The sequence below is a fragment of the Lycorma delicatula genome, chromosome 6, assembly GCF_047948215.1.
Source record: "Lycorma delicatula isolate Av1 chromosome 6, ASM4794821v1, whole genome shotgun sequence".
NCBI classification, from domain to species: domain Eukaryota; kingdom Metazoa; phylum Arthropoda; class Insecta; order Hemiptera; family Fulgoridae; genus Lycorma; species Lycorma delicatula.
Genome location: NC_134460.1, coordinates 148427836 through 148451544, shown reverse-complemented (window position 1 = coordinate 148451544; position 23709 = coordinate 148427836). Strand labels below are relative to the sequence as shown.

At 30.2% G+C, this 23709-nt stretch overlaps 2 protein-coding genes across 6 annotated transcripts in view; one reads left to right on the top strand and one right to left on the bottom strand.

Moving 5' to 3' along the window:
• The window catches only part of Tom70 (translocase of outer membrane 70), a 69254-nt gene extending 49367 nt beyond the window's left edge, over positions 1-19887 (bottom strand). For all 5 annotated transcript variants that reach the window (XM_075368783.1, XM_075368786.1, XM_075368782.1 and 2 more), the window contains exons 1-4: positions 19579-19887; positions 17930-18103; positions 4998-5205; positions 3207-3363 (exon numbers count right to left, since the gene is read on the bottom strand). In XM_075368783.1, the coding sequence (XP_075224898.1) occupies positions 3207-3363; positions 4998-5205; positions 17930-18103; positions 19579-19860 (821 nt within the window). In that variant the 5' untranslated portion in view covers positions 19861-19887. The remainder of the gene's footprint in view (positions 1-3206; positions 3364-4997; positions 5206-17929; positions 18104-19578) is intronic.
• An 11-nt stretch (positions 19888-19898) lies between these two features.
• Positions 19899-23709, top strand: part of TBC1D23 (TBC1 domain family member 23) — a 56561-nt gene continuing 52750 nt past the window's right edge. The window contains exons 1-3 of the mRNA XM_075368781.1: positions 19899-19993; positions 20534-20751; positions 21917-22239. Of these exons, the coding sequence (XP_075224896.1) occupies positions 19965-19993; positions 20534-20751; positions 21917-22239 (570 nt within the window). The 5' untranslated portion in view covers positions 19899-19964. The remainder of the gene's footprint in view (positions 19994-20533; positions 20752-21916; positions 22240-23709) is intronic.

The following is a 23709-nucleotide window of genomic DNA, read 5'->3' as shown; positions in this document are numbered from 1 at the left end:
TGGAATTTGAATAAACAAGTACGGGTCAAAACAATGGGCTAATTATATTTAAAGTCTTACTAATAGCATACAGCTACACAACAAAATTACTGACAATACTGACTATGTTGCAAAGGCCAAACATATAGGTTCTATTACCAACCACAAATTAATGGTTTTAGAACAGTTTGTATAAATTATCATCAGGATTCACGCTATTTATAATATTAAAAATTTTTCTTGTCTTGACTAAAGCAGTAATTTACAAAAGGTTGCCAAAGGTGTAATAACATGGGACAACAATAAGAACTGGAAGTAATTGTATAAGAAAGGAGAAACTGGAGGTAATTGGAGATAAGAAAAAGCACCGACTGATGCCTACTGAAGCAGTAGATCTCCGCTGTTCCTGATATTGATTCAGATGTGGGTTAGAGAACCACATCAAAGGCTGAATGATTTGGTTGCGTAAGAGCAACCAAATCATCATTTGGTTTTGTCTATTCCCAAGGCACAGCTCACCACTGTCCACCAGTAGACTTACACACAGGGTTTGAATGAAATGCACCTGTACCAAATCAGTTGAATGAATTATGGACTACATTGAGCATTCTAAGAGCGGTGGACTAAGTGGACCAATAAGCCATGCAGCCATAATCTAAGCAGGAATGGACCAGAGATCAGTAAAAGTGCAAGAGGCATATTTTTTCAGACCCACAATGAGTATTAGAAACACTCAGCATGTCCAACATTTTACCTTAAACTCCTTTAAATGTGTTACCCATGACTGAAAATAAACTAACAAGTGCAAACAAAATTATGCGCAATTTGCTTCTAAAGTGTAATAAAAGTAACAGCTACCAAATTCTAGGGCAGAGTGGTAACATCTCGGGTCTTTCATCCAGAGGTCCTGGGTTTGAAACCCGGTCAGGCCTGGAATTTTTCATATGCTAAAAAATTCCATTTAAATTTCCCATTCAGAAGCTTCAAGCTTATGTGATGAAATCATCAAACCAAAAACTCTCTTGCCAATCCCATTATTAATATGCAAGAAGTATTAAGAAAATACCATACCAAACAATTCTTTACTGAAATTTTATCTTAAAAACTTGCAATATCATTTAACATTAGCAATAAAGCAGATATACTATTTAAAATTCACTAATAATAATTTTATAGTTTGCATTGTGAAAGTGGGATCTAATGATTTATAAAAAATGTATCATTTACTATTAAATTTAATATAAAACATTTAACCAACAATAAAACCATGAAATCTAGGACACTTAGCAACTGATACTTATTTAAAAACTGGTTAAATACAAAATAAAGAATGATTTGCCACTTTAGATTAAAAAACCTAATAGTTTTTAATTTTAATGTTTTAGTGGATATTTATTTTAATAAATTTATTACAATATATTTTTTCAATTTAAAATACAGGTAGACCTATAAAATTGTCACACAATTAAGAGAAACCATTTAAAACGAAGAAACACAAAAGGCAAGGAACCTAATCTTGATAAAAACAAACAAAGAAATTATGTTAAATAACTACTACAAAGCATCAGCTGAAGTTTTCTGGAATTCAGGAACACGTATTATTTCTTTTACATCTGTTTTTCCAATTAATTTTCTTTGAATATATTTTCAATATCAGAAAGATCAAAATATATTTTATATCATCATTGCACTACTATAATAATGATACTAAAATAATGGTGACAAATAAATATATCTTCAAATCAGTTACAATTTTTCATCAAAAAAATATTTTACTGATGTTTACATAAGGACTCCTTGGACCATTATAGTAATTTTCTCCACAACTTTTTTTTTAAGAGCCAAAAACATATGAAACTGTTTTCACAACTAGTATCAGATAAAAAGAATAGTGCAGATGTATGGTTATAAAGTCCCAGAATTGTTATAACTATAAATAAAAACCAAACGTAAAAAAGATATCCTTAATATGGAGGAGGTTGTTATAGACAGTAGCTGTCCTTCTGAAAGAAAGCTGAAGTCCAAAACTGAGGTGCATCTCATAAAGGCCAACTGATTTGCAGGCTTCTTTAGCTGTATTATCCGAAAGTACAATGCCGAATATTCCGATCATTAGAAATCCAGCAAACGATAACACATGTATTGCAATATAGCAATGGAGAGATAGCTGAATGTATTTCTGAGATTATGTATTATCTCAAATATAAGTCTCCTTTCAGCTGCTTGCTCAAATCTGAGTAAACAAGAATTTGATATCTCAATCTATAAAGTTAAGGACCTTGTTAACAGTGTACACCTCAGCAACAAATACACTAGTCATACCTGACATCCAAACACATATATCCTACAGTGACAATGAAAGCACATCCAACAGAATTATGACCTTCACCTTCAGTATATATATATATATATATACACAACTGCATCTAGTTTTAGTCAGTAACTGTGCTATACAACTGCTGTTGCATCGTAACAATTAGATTTATATATTTCTTATAATATTTACTTGAAGTAAAATTTAAATCAAGGGGATAAATCTACCGAGGTGGTGACAAACACCACTGACAGAAGGGAAACTGATGGCAAGTGTAAGGGCAGAAACAGATGGCCAGACCTAGTGAAAATAGGTGTTTGACATAGTCTGGATGTTCTGATTGAGCACTAATTTTGGCTACGTAGGATGTTAATAAATTATGCTGCCTCCTGTACCAAAGCAGTGGCACACCACACACAACCAATATGCTTGCTGCAAGGCTTGAGCAAAAGGCACCCAGCAATACGAAGGAAAGTTTGTACACTGACAAGCGTCTTAACATAGTATTTCATGCTGAGGAGTATACTGCACGATCGTAACCTAAGCAGAACCAGAGTGCTTTACAAAAATGTAAGTTTGCAGCTTGCATCTCCTAAATTCCAAGGAGTATGACAAAGTGTGCGAAACAGAGTTAAAAATCACCATCAATGAATCCATATTGGCCAGTAGGATTCAACACTAGTGATACAATTTGAATACATTTGATCACACTAATTTAGTAAATTATTTTTTTTAAATTTATTCTGACAAAGGAAATACAAAAAGCAAAAGCCTTATTTAAAATTGCAGAATATAAATTTTAAAAGTATTAAAAATAATGTATATTTCAAAAATATTATGACAATTGTAAAAATTACGTTTTACATAACCTTATCTAAACAATAAAGAATTTTCAGAAAAACAAATAACTTACTTTAATTCATCCTGCGTTTCATTATGACCATTTATTTCATTCTGAAAGTTTTTAATAACAGGATCATTGTTGAAAGAAATAAAATATGATTTAACAAAATGTTTTGAAAGTAATACAGTTCGACGATTTGCTATTGCTTCCTTTGCCCTTTTTTGTCCTGGAAAAAAACAAAATATGTATATATAAAGCATTAGGATTTTTAAATAATAAAATTTTCCAATATATGCTTAAAAAACTACAATTTTCATAACATGTTTATAAAAACTTTATACAGTTGTATAAAGTAAGCCGCATTCCATATGAATGTTTAAAAAGAACAAATAACTAAATATAAAGTCTATCATTATTTTCTCCAAATGATGAAAGTGTGAACTCTGTGCATAAGAAATTATAAATGGATATTTGAAGGAAAGCAAACCAAGATTATTTATTACTCACCAAGTAGGGTATAAGATAAAAGCGCCTAAGAAATGAATTCTCAATTTGAATATACATACGTTTATAATAATATTAAGGTTCCACAAAAACAATACACAAGAAAATCAAGATTAAGAAATATCATTTATTAGAAGTAATAATGGAAATATTATAATAATTTTATCAAACATGACCCAGGTAGTATGATTATACAATAATGATTTATAAAAACCACTTAAAAACAACTTTTTAAGTGTTCAAGTACTTTCGGATACCAAATCCATCTTCAGGAACTCAAAAAACTTATTCTTAAAATAAAAAATAAATAAAACTCATTCATCATATACAAGTTATGTAAAATGTAAAAATGTACAACAGTGGTCATCGTGTTTTAAAAAATTATGTCAACTTATCCAGTCACAATAAAAGTTACCACAATTATGGTAAAACTGAAAGCAAAACAGCGTGGTCAACCCACTCTATAGTTATAGTTCAGAACTTGCCTATTATATCATTATCAAATCTTGTTTGTTCATTAATTTATTATTATTATCATTATTATTAAGACAAATAGGTATTTTTTTAAGTTATTAGTACACCTTGAATATTATTTAAAAAATCAAGAATTTCAAAAAACTTTTCCGGATAATTATGATTATTATTGATAATAATATTACTGTTCTTGTATTCTAACTGAAAAAGATTGATTGATCTTACCAATGTTTTTTCAATTCATAATCTGTGCATTTGAAGTATATACACACCTTGTCCATCTAAATTAATTTTATTCCCGATCTTTATTATTTTAGATGTAATGTTAAACCATACTGTAATGTTAAATCTAAGAGAATTATCAGACACTGAATGTCTGTACTTTTCCCAAAAATTGCTTTTCCACTAATTTTTCTACAAAAGTTTCACTGTAATTGATCACAGATTTAACCCAAAATTTTAAATAAACTAAAACCAATTAGCAAAACATTTTTGTTATTTCTGATTAGGAAACCATGTATATAATTTTTACAATAAATGAAGTTACATTTTTCAGCTGTCAGATGAATTTACTATTATTTAAAAAATATTCCACTGTGAACAAACCATAGAAATTAAAAAATCCCTTGCAGAAATAAATAATTAATACATTTAGTATCAATATATTTAATTCCAAATCAATTAGGTTAGATTACGATTAAAATTACAAGTCATAAACTTAAGCCTTCATTAAGAAAAAAAAAAATCAATCATTACCTTTTCTTAATCAGAAGATTATAATTGTAGAACAAGACTGAAAAAAATAATGAACAAAACAATTTATGAAATAAAATTTATATTTAAAAAAGATACAAGGATTACATGTAAATTTATCGTACAAACCTATTTGTTGTAAAATTCTATCTGCCATCACAATACTACGTTCATTTTTAAATCCTTCTAGTATACAGACTGCAGAGATATCTTCTAGGCAATGTGTTAACTCTGACTTTTGTTCATATGCCTTAGCTCTTCTTAGCAGAGCTTTTACGTACTTTGGATCCTGTTCCAGTGCCCCTGAGCAATCTTTAATTACAGCTTCAAAATTTTGCTGAAAAAATGCATTTATATTTCAAGATGTAATAATAAAATGAACAATACAGCTTATAAAACTTTATAGCAATAAAAACTAAATATTAAAACTGTAATAAATGACAAAACTGAAAATATGTATTTTAATAAACATTTTTCAACACCATTTTGCTTTCGATTAGCGACCTTCCTCAATGATGCTTGCTTGCCGTTTTACATGATACTTCCAGCCGGTGGCTTTTTGGTTTATATTAATATCTTTTTTCATTTAGTATTGCCTTTTAATACTTTTTAGCACAAGAAAAAAAGTTTTTATGTAGATATAAATATCCTTAAAGAATATTTTATATTAATACGAATTCAATTTTATGCATTACTGTTATTTATTATACTTTAGCTCGGTCCACCAACAGCATATTACCTCATTGAAAATGGGAATTTTTCTATAAATTCAGTAAATTTATTTCTCATATTTTTTCATTTCAATAATCTAATTTTTATTTCAAATATCATAGCTTTATACTTTTCATTAGTCCTCCAGTTTCTGCCTTTATACGATTAGTTACACCCCAGCTATGATGTAAGGAAGTCAGTTATGTCAAATCTCAGCAATTACACAGTTAAGAAGTCAGTTTAAAAGTGTAGCTTTTAGTGTAGTTGTAGTTTATTTTTGTTTAAAGTAAATTATTATTTTACACAAAGAATAACTATAAAATTAACAAAATTTACTATTTTTTTTAACATATTAAATACATAAACAATGTATTTTTTATAAATAGTCCTTTTTGCAGATCTAGAAGTTGTAGAGGATATATATCCCTTGTCCTTAAACTCCTGAGTTTCTTTGTCCTTTTAGAAGGACAAAGAAATCAACACAGTTGAGACCACAAGAGATGTTGAGGTTTGTAGTCGTGAATGCCTGATGTCCTATAAGAACAACCATGTAAACCTCCTAGAGTCCTGAAAATGTTTTTACTACTTTTTAATCTTTTCTGGTTAGAAATTAATTAAAAATTAATAAATAGAGCAGGAAAAGATTTGTAAAATTCTTTGCCCATTTTAAACATATTTTAATTCATGTACTTATAGATGGAGGTTTGGTTTTCACTGGGTGTGAAATAAAATTAATTGTTCTTTACAGTATATTTATTTTATTAACATGTAAAAAAGTAATATTCACATACCATTACTAAAAAGTGAGGTACTGTTTAATTTGTAATAAGAATTGCAGAAAACTGTCAATCAAAATTAAATAAAAGGTCTTTCATATCACACAATGGAACAAAATATATAAATAAATGCATACAATGCCAAAATTAACAAGAACATAAAACATATGGCAAACTTACTATTTCATGTGGAATTTTAAAAAACTCCATTGCCTGTAAGGCATAAGTAAGTTGTACACTTAATACAAAAACTGAGATATTTTTCGAGCAGTTTTTCTGCCAACATCTGTGTTAGATGCCAGTTGTCACTTAAGGCAGATGTATAGCTCACTGGGTTTATGAAGAAGGCACATCAGTTTTTCTTCAATTAATTTTGTATAACTCTTCATTATCATCCAAGTAAATCCCTTCCTCAGTAACATAATTTTTCTCAATCGGTTATTGATCAAACTCTAATTTGAACCTTCTGAACAGAGGAATGTTTTCTTGGGAACTTTTAGTTTCATTTTTACTTTCCTCATCTATAACCTTGCATTTGCTATCCCAAAATCTATAAAATTCATACATCCTTTAATGTCCACTTTCTGGTTCTAGCTCGTGAAGGACAGTAGGCCAGGATCCTATCACCTAAGTCTATCCCTCCCATATATTTGTTATAAGAGTTCATAACTTTGGGCTGTGAAACGTTAATATACTTATTTTGTTTACTCCTTTTTACTATACAGACTGGATCCACAGATTCAAAGCCATTACACAATCTCTTACATTTTTGAAATTCCTTAATAATAAGATCTGTTGTTTTGGGGATTCTATTAAACAATCATAATTGTGCCAGTGCATCTAAAACCCCAATTGTTTAGCTTGTGGGCTAATCTGATAGTAATGAGGAAACAGTCAAAATAAAGAATATGTCCAGGCACTAGCAACTTAGACAAATGTAGCACAGCTGACTCACATAATGAAAATCCTTGACTATTTTCAAGAGAAAAAGTATCTGTGAAGTCACAGATAATTCAATTAGGATTTGCTACAAGGGATTGCATTAGGATTAAGCTACAAGACTTTTCATGTAGATTTGGATAGCAATTCAGATCGTTATTAGTCATCATCCCAATCTTCCAGGAGCTCACAAGAACAAGTTAGCATATGACTGGTTCACCATCATCACCAAAACCTTCAATGTTCTCTCTATATCTGAATCGTCTAATTCATCCAAGATTTTTCATAGTTCTTCATCAGTCACTGGAAATAAAAAATAGATAAAAATTTACAATATTAAAATACATCCATTAATAAAATAATAAATATGAATTTGTTTAATACGAAGATAACTAATAAAAAAGTATTTACTATAATGTGGATTACATAAACTAGTAGAAACCAAATGTGCTAGTAAAAGGTACATTTAAAATTTCAACTTCTTGAGCTGAGACCAAAACATCTGGATTTAAATTAGAGTAAAAGTAATAAAAACTTTAATCAGAAACTATTCAGATGTGCAACAAAGCTCAATCTTTATTTAACATACTTTAACAGCTAACATGGTAGTTCTACAATAAATAATGTACTTACTTTTAGGAATAAAGCAGGATGTCATCTTACTGGGTGGAGTCATCATGAAAACAACTACAACAGTAACAGATTATGCTAGTGGTGAATTCTGAAACTAGGATCAGTTAATAAAATTGTTTCCTCCAGCTGGTGCTGTTACCTGTGAAATTCTGTGGCAACTTCATAACATAAAATTTGATTTTTAATTTTGTGACCTTTTTGAAGTACACTAGGTATTTGCCACTTCTTTAATCAGATGTCAGTTAGGACTTCATGCAGTAAGACTAATAGGTATTTAGCACTACAACAAACATACTCTCTCAGGTCTCAGAAGATAAAAAATTGTTAATGTTTTTTTTTAATTACAATATATTTAAAACTATTCTTATCTTTTCAAAATATTTTTTTTTAATTATAATTAGAACAAACGAGATATTTCAAATGATCCTCTAATTTGGCTATAATGTTATGTACTGAAAAAGATTTTAGAAAATTGCAAATCATTAATACTTTGTTTTGGTAGTTTTAAAGACATTTATAATTCAGGGGATGTCCGCCGTATATTGAGATAAAGAAAAAAATTTATATCAATATATATGTCCAGAAATGATTAGTTTACCAGCTGCCTGACATTTTGTATTTTTAACAAAAATAATTTATTTCTCAGGAATCGTTAATAATAATACAGCTGAAATTCAGTATACTGTTATGGTGCCTACAGTTTTACTTGTATAAAAATAATGAACCTGATCTCTTCAATTCATTTCAAAATGGTGACCATATAAACCTTTTAATTCTTATATCTTTGCAATTGTTGGTTTATTTAGATGTTATGTTATTACAAAAAATGTTCAAGCATTTCTACGACAAAGAAAATGACACATATTTTTTCAAATCCATTCACAAACAAAGTTATGGCAAAAGGTCTTGAAGTGAGTCGCTCTAAGATTAAAAATTATTCTGTTTTTATTCAGTTTCTCCTGAATAAAATTAAATAACTTGACACGATCTCATCTGGAATAATTTTATTTATGTTACGTAATAAATCATAATACTGAAAAAATTACAAAATAAAATAATACTGAAATCATGAAAATATAATAATAACATTGAAAAAGAGTTTGCGTTAAAACAGATGACAGCCCACCAGACAGGTCTAGTGGTTAACTCGTCACAAATCAATTGTTTAAGAACTAATTTTCAAAATTGAAGGTTCTGAGGTTCTAATCCTAGTAAAAGTTAGTTTTTTTAATACGGATTTAAATACTAGACAATGAGTATTGGTATACTTTGGTGGTTGGAGTTCAATTAACCACACATCTCAAGAATAGTTGACCTTAGTCTACAAAACGACACCTTATTTACATGTCTTGCATATTATCCTCATCTCATCGAGCTATGAGGGGTTACTTATTGTTTACTAGCTGAACAGATTGAAAGTACAGATGAGGAAAATAAAATAAATAAAAACAGAAATTGTAATTAACAAGTCATTGTTGTAAATATAAATAAAAACTAATACCTAGTCTGTCTTTTGCTATTGTCAAAGTGAATACACTGATCGTGCTGTAAGATTAATAATTTTTTTTAACAACTTATTCACAAAAGCAAGTAATGTGAGTCATATTTATACTAATTTAGAAATGGCTGATATGCATTTAATGTAAAATCTTGCCCGTTGCAACACCCTTTAGGCAAGACAGCTGTATCAGAAACACTTTCCCATTCAGGTGTTACCTTCTCACACAATCTTTTCATCCATTCATAGATGGCTCAGAGATATAGGAAGCTTAAAATCTGATAAACATCGTAGATCAGAACATCCATAATAAATATGTACATACAAATTCAAGGAGTATGTTTTAAATGAAATAATTAACCATACCTAAAGAAGTACTAGAGAACTGGCTTTGGAATTCAATGTTAGTATTGCAATGGTTTGGAGGGTTTTGTATGAGCAGCAAATCCACGTCTACCACTATCAACAGGTACAAGCTATGTTACATCGAGATTATACTAAAGTGTTCAGCTATGCCAGTGGGTTATCCGAAAATGTTCAGGATCTGAATTTTTTTAAATGATATTTTCTTTACCGATGAAGCCAAATTTACATCCGCCATTCTTAACACCCACAACATGCACATATGGTCAATTGAAAACCCTCATGCCATTGATAAATGTGTAATGAAAATTATTTTTCAATATTAATATTATTTATTATAATATTTTCATGATTTCAATAACACTTTATTTTATAACAATATTTGGTAATTAATAGAGCAATTCATTTCAAGAACTTTTACCATTACTTTGTTATTTATGACTAGATTTGAATAAATAAGTTGTAACTTTCTTTTTCCTGATCCCCAAAGGGAAGACAGCCCGCATTGTGATGATCCTGGTCACTACACCACCCCCTCTATTTCTAGCCCTGATGGGCTTTACTAGAGGTCGTCTTTTAGACCCTCTAAACTTGATAACACAACACAGTCATCAGTTTGGCCTCTGTCAGGATACCACTGATGCAAACATTTCAGCTGACACTTCCATTATTGTATTATTGTGCTCAAGCTACTATCACCTTTGTATGGCCTCTTCCAACCGAGACCACCTACCATAACTTACAACCATCAACTATCAAATTAATTATTAATTATTTTGTCCTACAATTCAATTTACTCTTAATAAAGTCCTCTTAATTTACTTATAATCAAGAAACAGATTCGCAACTTTAATAAGCCATGAATGAAAATATACTTCTATCTGCAGTGGTCGCTTTCGGGAACAAGGTCAATGCCTACTCCCTCCCACACCGCAGTTCCATCACAGAGTTCTTCACATATCCATTCTTAACCTAAACAGTGAATATCTCAGCTAACCAGGGCTCAATGCTAAAACACCTATCTTGGCAAGCACCCAGGCAGGCACCTTATCACCCAGGTTGCTATTCTATCTATAAATCTACAACAGCATCAGACTCCCTCAGCCACGCTCCACAGAACTAAGAATCTAAGGAAGCCAGGAATTATGTTCCATTCCTTTTGGTTTTCCAATTAACTTGAAAATCAAAACCAGAATTGATCCTCACAAGTTCTCTAGCTACTTTGGTACGTTCAGCTTCGTACCTGGGCAGACATGTAAGACATTGTGTACATCATCTCTACACTCTGGACACAAGCCTGAATTAATCTAAACAAACCAAATTTGGCCAATCTACCTCAAAAAGCACAATGTCCAGAAAAACTGTAATATGCCAATTGGAGGAAATCCAACTTACTACCTGTATACTTCTCACATCAGGAAAAATACCATGGATGTAAATGCCTTCAGATGATTCTGTCTACCTTATTTGCCATAAGTGAAATCTTTGTAGACTATTTCTTTTATGCACCCAGAGATAAGTTGGCCTACCTTCTCAGCTTCACAATGTAATTGGCACGGTTACAAGGATATCAATGGGCTTAGTACTAGACATAACAAGGACCACCTCTCAAGAGACAGTCTAATAGGGACCAATCACAGATAAATTCCTATAACATTTATACCTCATTCGATGAATGCGGAAAGGTGTAGCATACAGCATTATACTTTCACATACCGTCTTATATAGAACATGCATGGTTCTGAAATTAAGCCCCTAATTGGGATGAACTGCTCTCCAAACACCAAACAAGCCTTTTTAGCAACATATTGAAAGTGCTCCTTGAATCGAAGATTCTTATCAAGGATGACACCTAGATACTTCTGCAGCAGGACATACTTAATATTGAATTAAGTATGTCCAATCAATTAAGTATATCAATGGCAGGTCATTGAGACCTGCCATTGATATAAAAGATCATTATGTTAACAGCAGTCTGCCCTTGAGCAACATCATTATTATTTTCTCTGGGCTAAACACCATCTTATATTACAAACTCCATAACTGGAGTATCTTGCAAGCTTGGGCTGCCCTGAATTCGATCTCATTCCTCGAATCTCCTTTAACCAGCAAAAGCCGATCATCCGCATAAGCAATGATGTAGCATCCACTGAAGGTAACCTCAACCGCATCAAAGAATTAAATTCAACAACCCAGAGCACGAGTCCTGAGCACTATCCTGCAGATAACCTTTAGATATTTTTCCTGCTTCTGAAATGCTGTCTCAAAGAACTGCTGAAATAACACATTCAGCTCAATCTGCGTACAATCATGCTTCTGTAGCTCTAACAGGGCAGAGAGCTATTACAAATTATTGAAAGCTCCTGATATGTCCAAAAAGATATCTAAGACATACTTGGTCACTAGAAGAAACAATGGTCAAGACCTTAAGAATAGCATATTCCATGCCTCTGCCGGGGTGAAAACCATACTGATCACCCACCAACTTTCTAGAATCAACCTATCAGTAATACGAAGATACAATACCTTCTCAAAAACCTTTCCAATTACTAGCAGAAGCATTAAAGACCTTTTAAGCATTAAAGACCTTTTTTCCAGCAAATAGGGAAATAGCCACGAAACAGCATCCTATTAAAAATTTTAAGTCAAAGTACCAACACAAATTCTGACAAAACATATAAGGAACTCCACCAGATTCCATTGAAACCTGGGGCTTTATTCCTACTACAACTGCAAATTACCTGATGTACCTCTGCCTCTGTAATTTCTACACATAAAACATCAGAATGAAAAGCAGCAACTTCCTCTCACTCGCATATGATATGAGGTTTCATTAGTTACGACATCATCCAGTAACAAATCATTCAATAAAATATTTGAAATCTCAGGTTTTTAGAAACAACACCCTGCTGCGTCAAGGGAGCTAATAAAAGAATATTTTTTCTTGTGCTTATGCCCTAAGATTCTATACATAACATTCCAAGGATCCTTACTTCCTTGCTCTCTAACAAAAGAACACAAAGAAACATCTCTTTTTGATGTCCCGACCAAATGAAAATATTCAGACCTTTGCCTTCGACAGTCACCTACCAAAACTGCTCACCATTCAGGATCACTCTCCTGCTGAGCAGGTCTCCTGAGGGATCATGGACTGTTTCAACAGAGACAACACAAGATAACAGTCTAGTCCACCAAGGGGCAATTCTCTCTTGACTTGAACCACAGGGAATTGAATTCTCAGCGGCATTGATGAAAGTCAGAGAAAATCTTTCTGCCAAGTCTTCCAATTGATCATCCAGACTTCAGTCTAAGACAAGGAGTCTAGCAGAGAGAATTAGAAATTCAGGCCAGTCCACCTTAATGTTTGCCTAATGCAGTCATCTTAATGAAGTGAGAAATCAGGTTCATTATTTTTATACAAGCAAACGTGTAGGTAGTCTAGCAGTAATGAAATTTCGGCTCAATATGATAAACCATTCCTGAGAAATAAATTTTTATGTTAAAAATACAAAATAGATTCCCACTGAATTCTTGAAATTGTTTTTATAAAAACTGGGTTTTAGGGTATATCACTAAGATCTCCAAGGACATTAAGACTTATTCTTAACTTCATTCACGTGAAAATAATGGATAAATTAAATGTAAAAAAAGTCCTAAAATACTTTATTTGCAAGTTACGACTAATGAAAGATTGACTCAGATTTCAGCTTACTTGGTGAAATGAGGTTGTACTGAAATTTTTAGGACGTTAAATTAAGGGGCACAATTTGTGATTTCTTTTGGTTTTTGACCTGAACAATTGATTAAAAATAGATCTCGCAACCATATCTAAACAAGTTTTTGAAAAATCTAGGGTGAAAACCAATAAATTAGGGTTAAAAACCCAATTTTTTATGTTTGATGTATAATAACTTTGTTAAATGAGTAAAAACATAAAACTTTTAATCAAAATTACAGATTTTAATTCTAAACAAAATGGTTTAAGAGAAGTTGAATAAAAATGAAAGTTAGAAAAATTTGAATTTCATTTAAAAAAAAGTATTAGAAAAATTTGAATTTTATTTTTAAAAAAGTACTTATTTAATGAAAACAAAAACCAAATTCTTTTTTGGTGATGTGATAAGTTTGTAAAAAACAGAATTTACTATTAAAAATTTAAAAAAAAAAACAGGATATACACAAAAATTGATAAAATAAAAATTTAAATAAATAAAAAATTTTTACAATGTTTTTGTATCGACAGAAATACAATAAATTATTTGAAAAATTATTTCCGCAATAAATTAACAGCTGATCAACAATACGCAATACTATATCAACGTTTTTCTATGAATTTTACTTTGAACGGAATTAAACATTAGTGATTGGTTTGCCATTGAAGTAATGCCATACCTATTTACAACATAGGAATATGCAGATATGGTATCCATTTTGTGTGTGAAATGGTAATGCTACAGTAGAGTTCAAGATTATTTCAGGATTTGAGATCCCAAAACAATTAAAGTGACTTTTTGCAGTGTTCAGGAAACATATCCACTACCTAGGCATTCACATCAGTTAGGAACTAACTGTTCAACACAGTGATGAACTGTAGTTTAGCACAGTTCAGGCATCAGTACAAGACGTCTTTCTAAGTGAACTGGAGTTTTGCAATCGATTTGGAGGACACTTAAACAAAATAAGTTTATCCTTATCATAAACAGCCAGGTTGAATACAAATCAACAAGTATGTTTTGTTTACAAACTAGGCAAATTTCACTTGAGATGGCATCAAAAACTTACATAATGAGCACACATGGGCAGAAGTAAATCCTCATAAAACAATGGAAGGCAAACTTTCAACACTGATTTAGCATCAATGTATGGTGCAGTTTTCTTCACAATCAGCTGTTTGGACCATTTATATTACATGGCCACTTAACTGCTGAGGTCTACTTTCTTCAAGAATTGCCGCAGCTGCTTGAAGATGTTCCTCTAGCGGAGGCCAAACGTATACTCTTCTAGCATGATGGGGCACCTCCCCACTTCTCTTTGCCATCATTTCCCTGAGAAATGGATCTATTGTGGAAGTCTACATTCCTGGTCACCAAGATCACTGATCTAACACCTCTAGACTTTTGCATCTGGGAATGGATGAAAAATATTGTATACAAAACAAAAATATATTCTCATGAGTACTGAATTGTCAATATTATGTATGGCTGAGCACCTTAAGGATAGCCCTAAAGAACTAAAAAGAGCACAAAAGCAGTACGGAAGCATGCTTAGAGATCTGTTGAAAATGGTGGGCTCATTTTTGAAAATTTATTAAACTGGTATTTCTATTGCTCATTAGTCCAGTACACAGTTACTAAATAAAATTAAAATTTTTCTAATCTTTCTTTGTTTTATTCAACTTAATTTACACCATTTTGTTCAGAATTAAATTCTTACAAGTTTTATTATTTAAAAGTTTTAACAAAGTTAAATGGGTTTTTTACCATAATTTATTGGTTTTCACCCCAGATTTCTCAAAAACTACTTTAGACTGTTCTGAAACCTGTTTTATTAAATTTTTCAGATCAAATCCATAAGAAATAACTAATTCTGCCCATTAATTAGTGGGCTAAAAATTTCAGTACAACCTCATTTTACCAGTGTAGCTGAAATCCAAGAGAAATTTTTCACTAGCCCTAACTCTCAAACAAAGTATCATTTTAGAACATAATGTTAAAATGAGATTTTTCCATTATTTAAAAATGTGGATATTTAAATATACAGTATTATTTAACTATTATAAATATTAGGTTATTGAGTTGGAGGCTGATATTGTATTTACCAATCACCATAACATTTCAATAATTACAAGTAAATTAGACTTATATTTAAATTAAAAATAAATGCCTTGCAGTTCCTTCCTAAAGATAATGTTTTTTTGGCAAATTCTATTGCCAGCAAATTTTTCTTAAAAATGTTTTAACATTCTCCAGCATTCATCTTGCTCCCTATTTTCAAAGAATAAATCTAATTACAATTTGTGTAATTTTCTTTTCACTGACATTATTTTTCAAGAAGACAAATCAATAACTGACAACTGCTATAACCTGAACATTTGTGACTTGACAGAATCACTAGTTAATTGGATGTTGACATCCCAAGGTAATACTCAATACTACAAGTGAAACCTTCACAGTGTACTAACTGTTTATGTTATGTACCAACTGTATAGTGTACATTACTATCCGATAAAATAACTGGTACACTTTATACTTCAGGTACTTTTCAAGTATCAGAGCCATAAAAAACTCAGGGACAAATATTATTGTAAGGCAATAAATTAATATACATGTGTCAGTTAAGAAACACTAAACTGCTTTAACTCGGTAGGGAAAGTACAATTTCTACATCACCATAAAAATAAAAAAATAAAATTATTAACTTATTCACTCCTTTTACACTACTTGTCTTTTGAAAAATCACCTCCATATTCTGGCAAATGATCTTTCCAATGATCTTCCTAATATCTTGAGATAAAACAATTTTTTTAAATTGTCAAAATTTATGATGAAGGATCAATTTTACAGTATACAATGTTACCTGTAAACTATGTAAATTCATACATGTAAAATTGTAATTGCCTAAATAATTTCCATACTTTTTTTAGTGTATATGAGTATTTGTTACTTTTTAAATTTAGATTTCTTAAAACATTAATAATAGATATAATTAATTTTGTGCAGAGGTCCTGGTTTTCAAGGCATGGCATCCTTTCATATGCTACCAATTTCCACCAGGCTACTTAATCACAGCTGTTGCTGCCTGCTCTTACATAAAAAACAAAAAATAATAAGTTTAATGAATAAAACTGAACAATTAATTGCATTTTGACATGTACTCAGGCACTGGGCTATACTTATGTTTTTCTAGCAAGTAATGAAATAAGTACAAGATTTCCTTTTCTACATTACTACTGCAATAAAGCATCTGAATTACAGCCATACTTCTTACTAAAAGAAAACTTTTAGGTAGGTAAAGCACTTACTTAGTGTGAACAGAGGATTTAAATTTCACACTTCAACTACAATCTTTTAAAATCTAATTCCTCAATCCAAGATGCAGAATGCAGTAGAGTCTCTTAATTCCTCTTAATTAAAATGACCTTCCACAAAATCTCAGCTCATTCATTGTTACCTTCTTTCATGATGATACCACTATATGTATACCCGAAGACGATTTAAAAGGATTAGAAAATGTATGTTAAGAATCACAAAATCACTCATTGTTTGGATTCTAACTATCTAACTTTAAATATAAATAAAATCACTGCAGAGTAAGATTTCTTAGCTAAACATATTGCTCATAACTCAAAGATACTATTCCCACTAAATGAGAATAATTTTGAGCAGTTATTTTCCCAAAGGTAAAATATTTAGTAATCTGTTAAATTATTGATATTTGATTTTATGATTTATGATCACTACTGTCTGATATCATCTGACAATCAGATTGCTATTTAAGTGGTATATTGAGTAAACCATCTATCATTTATGACTAATTTAAAAAGTTATAACAATTTTTCAGCACATTAAAAAGGGCAATCACACCATTTTTTGGCACTCAAAATATTTAGTAAATTAAAAATTCATAAGTTTATATTTTTCAATGCACTACGTTTAATAAAAATAAATATATAAGAGTTTTAATCATAAAAGATAATTTCCACTTCCACCAAAACAAAAAACAATGTGTAGAATGTACTTAGATTACAATTTTTAACAAGTTATTCAAGTATTTTGACAAATCCTCCAACCACTATTTGAAGTATTTTATAAATAATAATTATTATGCTGTTTTTAAATAATATAATAAAAATGGATTTTATGCATTTTCATTTATCACGCAAAAATAGAATTAATGAGAACTTCTCAACCAACAGTCCAAAAATATTTTTTCTGTATAGATTTTATTAATTTATTATCTTGTTATACTTGCACCAATATTATTTAATATAATTATTATTTTAAATATGCTTATGAACAATATTTCTCTTAATTTTGTGTTATCCTGATCCTAAGTATATCTAATATGGTATTATTAAAGTATGAAAAAGATTGAAGTTGATCAAGTAATTGCTCAGAATTACCAAAAAATTAATTACATACCATATGCTCATACGCAGCAGCTCTGTTCTGATAGAAAGTAGCAAGATTTGATTTCTCATTTTCAGGACAAATCTCAATGGCTTCAGTATAACATCTTATCGCATCTTCATAGTTTTTCTTTTTAAAAAATGTATTACCAGAATTTTTTAATCCGAGAGCACTTTCTAAAGGAGTCTATAACAAAAATTAAACAAAATCTATGTTAAAAATAAATGTTTTGAACCATACGGTAATGTTTCTTTCAATAAAAGCTCGGTCAACCTGCAACACAACACATGAAAATAAAAGATTAAGCTAACATCCAAAACTTACTTAAATCTTAATTAAGAAAACAAGTAACTAAATATTTTTTAATTCCTTAAAAACTCAGGTTCTGTGAAATTATTTTTGGGTCTTTTCTGTTATGCACCCCGCACTTTTTTTTCTCAGAAATTTATGTTAAATTATAATGTAATAATTGAATAATTATATTAAATGATTAAATATGGCATAGATAAATAATTTTGTAAATCTTTACCTATTTTGGCCTGTACAGCTTAAAAATAAGATAGCAGATTTGATATTCTAATCTGTATTGTAATGTTAATGTCTTGTTACATCCAAAAAAATTAATATTCCACAATAATATTCCATTAGAACCATTTTGGTTAATAATTAGTTGTGTGTAGATAATCTTAAATATGAGATTTAGGTGTGTAACAGTTTCTAAAGAGATTTAGGTGTGTAACAGTTTCTAAAGAGATTTAAGTGTGTAATGTAGTTTCTAAAAATACTTTATAGGTTACTTTTCACCATAAGAGAAGTCTGCTTTTGGATGATCTATTTACAAAATCATTGTATGTTTCTTTGTGAAACTAGGTGATAAGTTTTGCTGTGTTAACAGTAGCTGTAAAACCATTACTGAAATTGTTAGGATAGATTTGACCATATGAGCTAAAATTATCCTGCTTACTGTAAATTCAGTATCCAAATGAAAAGAGCTAGTTTTGTGTTCAGATGGTTGTAGGGTCCATATATTCAGTAAATATGTGAAGAAAAAAAATTCATAAATGCATTAAGTGTTTGGCACGTAACAGTAAATATTCTTATTTTCAATTAAAATGTTGTCTACATTTAAAAATAGAGAATAGATCATTAATGTGGCTGGAAATACTTATGTAACTTTCAAAATTAAAAAATTAAACCAAATTTTGAAGGAAAAACATAATAGATAATCTTATATTAATACTGTGATTAAATATGTAAAAAATTTGCACTACAAAAAGGAAATTACTGTAAGCATCAAACAGAATTTCACTGCAATTAAAACTAAAATTAAACGTTCAAATTTTGAAAAAAATAAACCATAATATTTCTTAGTTTCAGTAAATTAGACAAATTAAAAAAAAAAACACTCAATTATTTTTCATAGTTAAGATTCCATAATACTCTATTACTTCTATATACCGTAAATGTTAAGTTCAGGTTTGCTGCTATTGTAGTAAAACATAAATGTTTACTTATCAAATACAGAAATTCGTAAGTCACATCAAACACGAGACAGTAAAATAACCATGATACAATCTTATCTAACCTAACTCCCAAGAAATATTCTACATTAATAAGTTAATTTAGCTGAAAATTATAATTTTTAGACAAAAATTATGTACCTCTTCTTTCGCGGGAACTTCTACAGATTCTTTTTCATTTTTCTCAGAATTAATTTCAGTAAGAGGCGATGAGCTAGTAGAATTACACGCCAGAGTAGAAGTACTACTATCTTTAAAATTTAAACTTTCTTTACTAGCTTTTACTTCTGGATCGGATTTTTTGCTTTTTCTTGCTAAATACCAGTAACCGACTCCTATGGCTACAGGAGCACCGACAGCAACTGCAATCTGCCATTTCAACCACGAGGATTTATCAATTTCAACATTGTTGAGACCCGCCATTACTACAATAAGAACATGCTGCTCACAGGCGTTGAACACTGGAACTAATAATCAGCTGCAAACTGTCATTTGTTTCACGTCAGCTGTTTGTGTAAAGATGGAAAATGGCCACAGTAGAGGATGATAGTACGTGGTAAGGATATTATTTTCTTTCTTTATTTCGTTATAATTTACTTTTAAGAACTTCACACTATGAACGTGTATAGTTTAAACGATAAAATATTAACAGTTAAAATAATTTAGTGACAAATTTTAAATAAATCTCAAGCAACTACTTGGATAACCACAAATTGTCATATAAATACTTGGATTAACTTATTTTGATAACTCATAAGAGCTTCCGTATATTTTTCATATAAGTTTCTTAGAATGTGATTTAACCTAATAAAGTCGTTCCATAATTATATCAATTTATTGTTTCTTGTGACAGTTGTCGAGTACATTTTAAATTATTGTCTTATTAGCTATCAAACATTTAATTAACTTCACTGGTTATAATGAAGTAAACAGTTTGGTGTCATGTTGTAATAGTTAAAATAGTTCTTTTTTTTTTTTAATTCCTTGTAACGGGTCTTCAATTCTCTCCCATTAATTATGTGAATTTACTATGAAATTTGTAATAAATTATGCCATTATTTTGTAATTAAAATCTTTGCACATTTTTTCTTTGAAGGATTGCAGATTTGCAGTCTGCTTTGGGAGTAACAGGTAGATGTGATTCTGAAACTGTTTACAATATCTGTCAAGGACAAAGCGTACCAGAAGCACTTAGACCAAATGTATGGAGGGCTTGTCTTGATGTGAATGGATCAGCCAATCAGATTATGTTTAATGAAATATTTGATTTACCTGAACAGAACATTTTGCGTGAAGATTGTCAACAATTTGTCGGTAATTTATCAATTTTTAAGTATATCTGATTTTATTTAAAGATTAATAATGATTTTTTGATTTTTTATTCTCTGTATGATTTCTTTCTGAACAAATTAGATTAATTAGAGTTTGTTAATTTTATAATTGTTTTTATTTGTTGCTTTGACTTCATCATATTTCCATGTACGTAAATCTGGTATTTAATTTTTTTTTAATTTTTAAATTAAAATTAGTTATTGGTTAGATACACATTTACATTCAGTGGCTTATTATAATTGATTTTTTAGAGTTTGCAATTTCAGTTCTATATGAAACAATTGTCGCATGATCTCCAATTAAGCAACAACTTGATTGTGTTTTTAATTATCCTTTATATATAACATAGATGGCACTGATGAGGCCTGCTCCTTTTATAATTTCAAGATTCAAAAATACCAGATCAAACAATACTGCTGTCTGACAGTGGTAATGCAGATAACTGCTAATTGACCCAATTATTCTATATCAGCCAATCCCTCAAGTTTCTATAGTTTACTGTTGTCTTTTGGTAAGATTTTTAACACCACATCAATGTTGTTTAAGTGGTGATCTTATAAACAAATTCTGTTATTGTCAGATTACTGTTCCAGGTCTAAGAATCCTGTAACAGCATTAATTCAGTCAATTTTTGTTCAATCCCTAGATTTTTACCCTTGTTGGAGATACTACAAAAATTGGATCCTAAAAATAACATTTCATATTTGTCTACATGTTACTGATAATTTGTAACACCCAGAACTCTTTTCATGTCATGTTTGTTTTACAAATTTAAAAAATGTTACACTATTCTGGCAGATTTCTTTTATTTATCGCATTATTACTGTACACAGCAACCTGTCATCTATAAAGTTTCATTGCTTTGAGCGATGATAAATATATCACAGCTTAAAATAAACTTAGGAAATGATGTGGCATTATATTGTAATTATTGAAATCATTAAACCAGTCAGATCAACCTTATGTTGTGTTGATGTGTTTAACTGTGCAAGAGAATTCACAAAAGGTTAAATTATTGTATCTAAAATAAATATTGCTTATTGATAATTTATGATTTTTTTATTAGAGATTTTTATTTTTAAGTAAGACTTAACAGAGAATTGTTTTACATTATACCCGTTTTATTTCATTTTTCATTTTTTTTTAGCAAAATTAGGCAACGATGATGAAGATAAACTTTCTGTTCTATCCGACTTAGAGTCAATAGTAACTTATCATAGAAAATCACTAGGACCTGAAGTGAAATATGAAAGAGGAAATGGTTGGATTGAATTGTTATTACCACTAATAGCACTAAAGTTACCAAGATCAGATACGTGCAGGTTATTTCAAGCAGTTAGTAATCGTTATATTCCATGCAATGCAAATGCCTTCCATCTGTTCCGTCTTTTGTTACTTTACCATGATCCACAACTTTGTTCATTTCTGGATACCAGAAGAATTACACCTGATCTCTATACTGGACCTTGGGTATGTAATATTGCATTAATTTATTTTAATAATTTTTTATTTTTTTTAAAACTATGTACTAGGTTCGATAAAAAAATACGCAAAATTTTAGTTTTTTTAAAAAATCTTTATTTATTCATCAATATTGATTTTGTCACCTTCAAAGTACTTGTTTTCAGATATGATACATTAGTGCCAATGCTTTTTCCATTTTTTAAAGGACCTCTGGAATGCAGTTCCAGCATGGTTTTAGCTCCTTCAGTGATTCTGTCTTTATTTGTTCAATGTTGGCAAAATGTCGTCTTTCATGGTTCTTTTCAGTTTGGGAAATAGGAAGAAATCCCAAGGGATCATGTCTGGCGAATAGGGATGCTTAGGCATCATAACGATGTTCTATTTAGTAAAAAATTCACAAAAAAGCAGTTAAGTGTGAACAGGTGCATTATCATGGTGCAATTGCCTTGAAGTTTTCTTCGAATTGCTTCATCCAAACGATATAGAACTTCCTGGTAGTAATCCTTATTGACTCTGTGATAGTGATTCAGCGATTTTTCATAATCATTTTCTTCACTTTTTCGATGTCTGTATGCTGTGACATCCAGGTCACTCATCATCCTCATTGTCTTCAGAGCCCTCTGGGAAACATTTGTACACTTGTAAACACTTGTTTTATTCATATAGAAGAATTGCCAAAAGCAACATTCAACATTTCCAATGTGGTGCTGGACTTTATTCCATTCTTAAAGCAAAATTTAATGTAAATATTTTTTCCACGAGTTAAAACTTTTTATTGCTGACTACAATAAAAAAAAGGTTAAAATACATTTAACCTTTTTGACAGCCAACAATAACCTAAGCATCTGATATTGCTACTGATGTAAACAAGCATTAGAGAAAAGTATATAAACACAACAAAATTGTGACAATAGGACTTATACAGCCTGGGAAATTTAAAAACAACACATATTTTTTTATCAAACCATGTACAGTTGAACTTTTTCTCAGATTCCTCTTGATAATAAAACAATGAGCAATAAAACATTTTTAAGAAAATTGGTAAATGCGTGTTTTAAGATTTCTAAATCATACATATTAGGAACATGACATACTTGTCCATAAAATGTTGGATTTATTTTGGGTCAACAAATATGAAGGAAGGAATTGTTGTAAAGTTGCAGATTTTACCATAAATTGAGATAAGTTTCAGTAGGAAATTTACCTAAATGCATTTCTGAAAATGATTTAACTTTTTTTTTGTAATTGTAATTTATTAATTTTTTTATATTTACTTTTTCTAATTATTTCTTTCCTATTTATTTTAATCCATTGCATCTGACTTTCTTAGTGTAGTTCTATTCTATTGTATCCATTTATGAGGTCTGTTCAAGAAATAGCTGAACATTTTTAATTACACGCCAACTGAAGATATTTAGTGACGTGCAGTTGGCAGCATTGTGTTTTACATAACTTTCTCTGTAATCGTATGTTCTT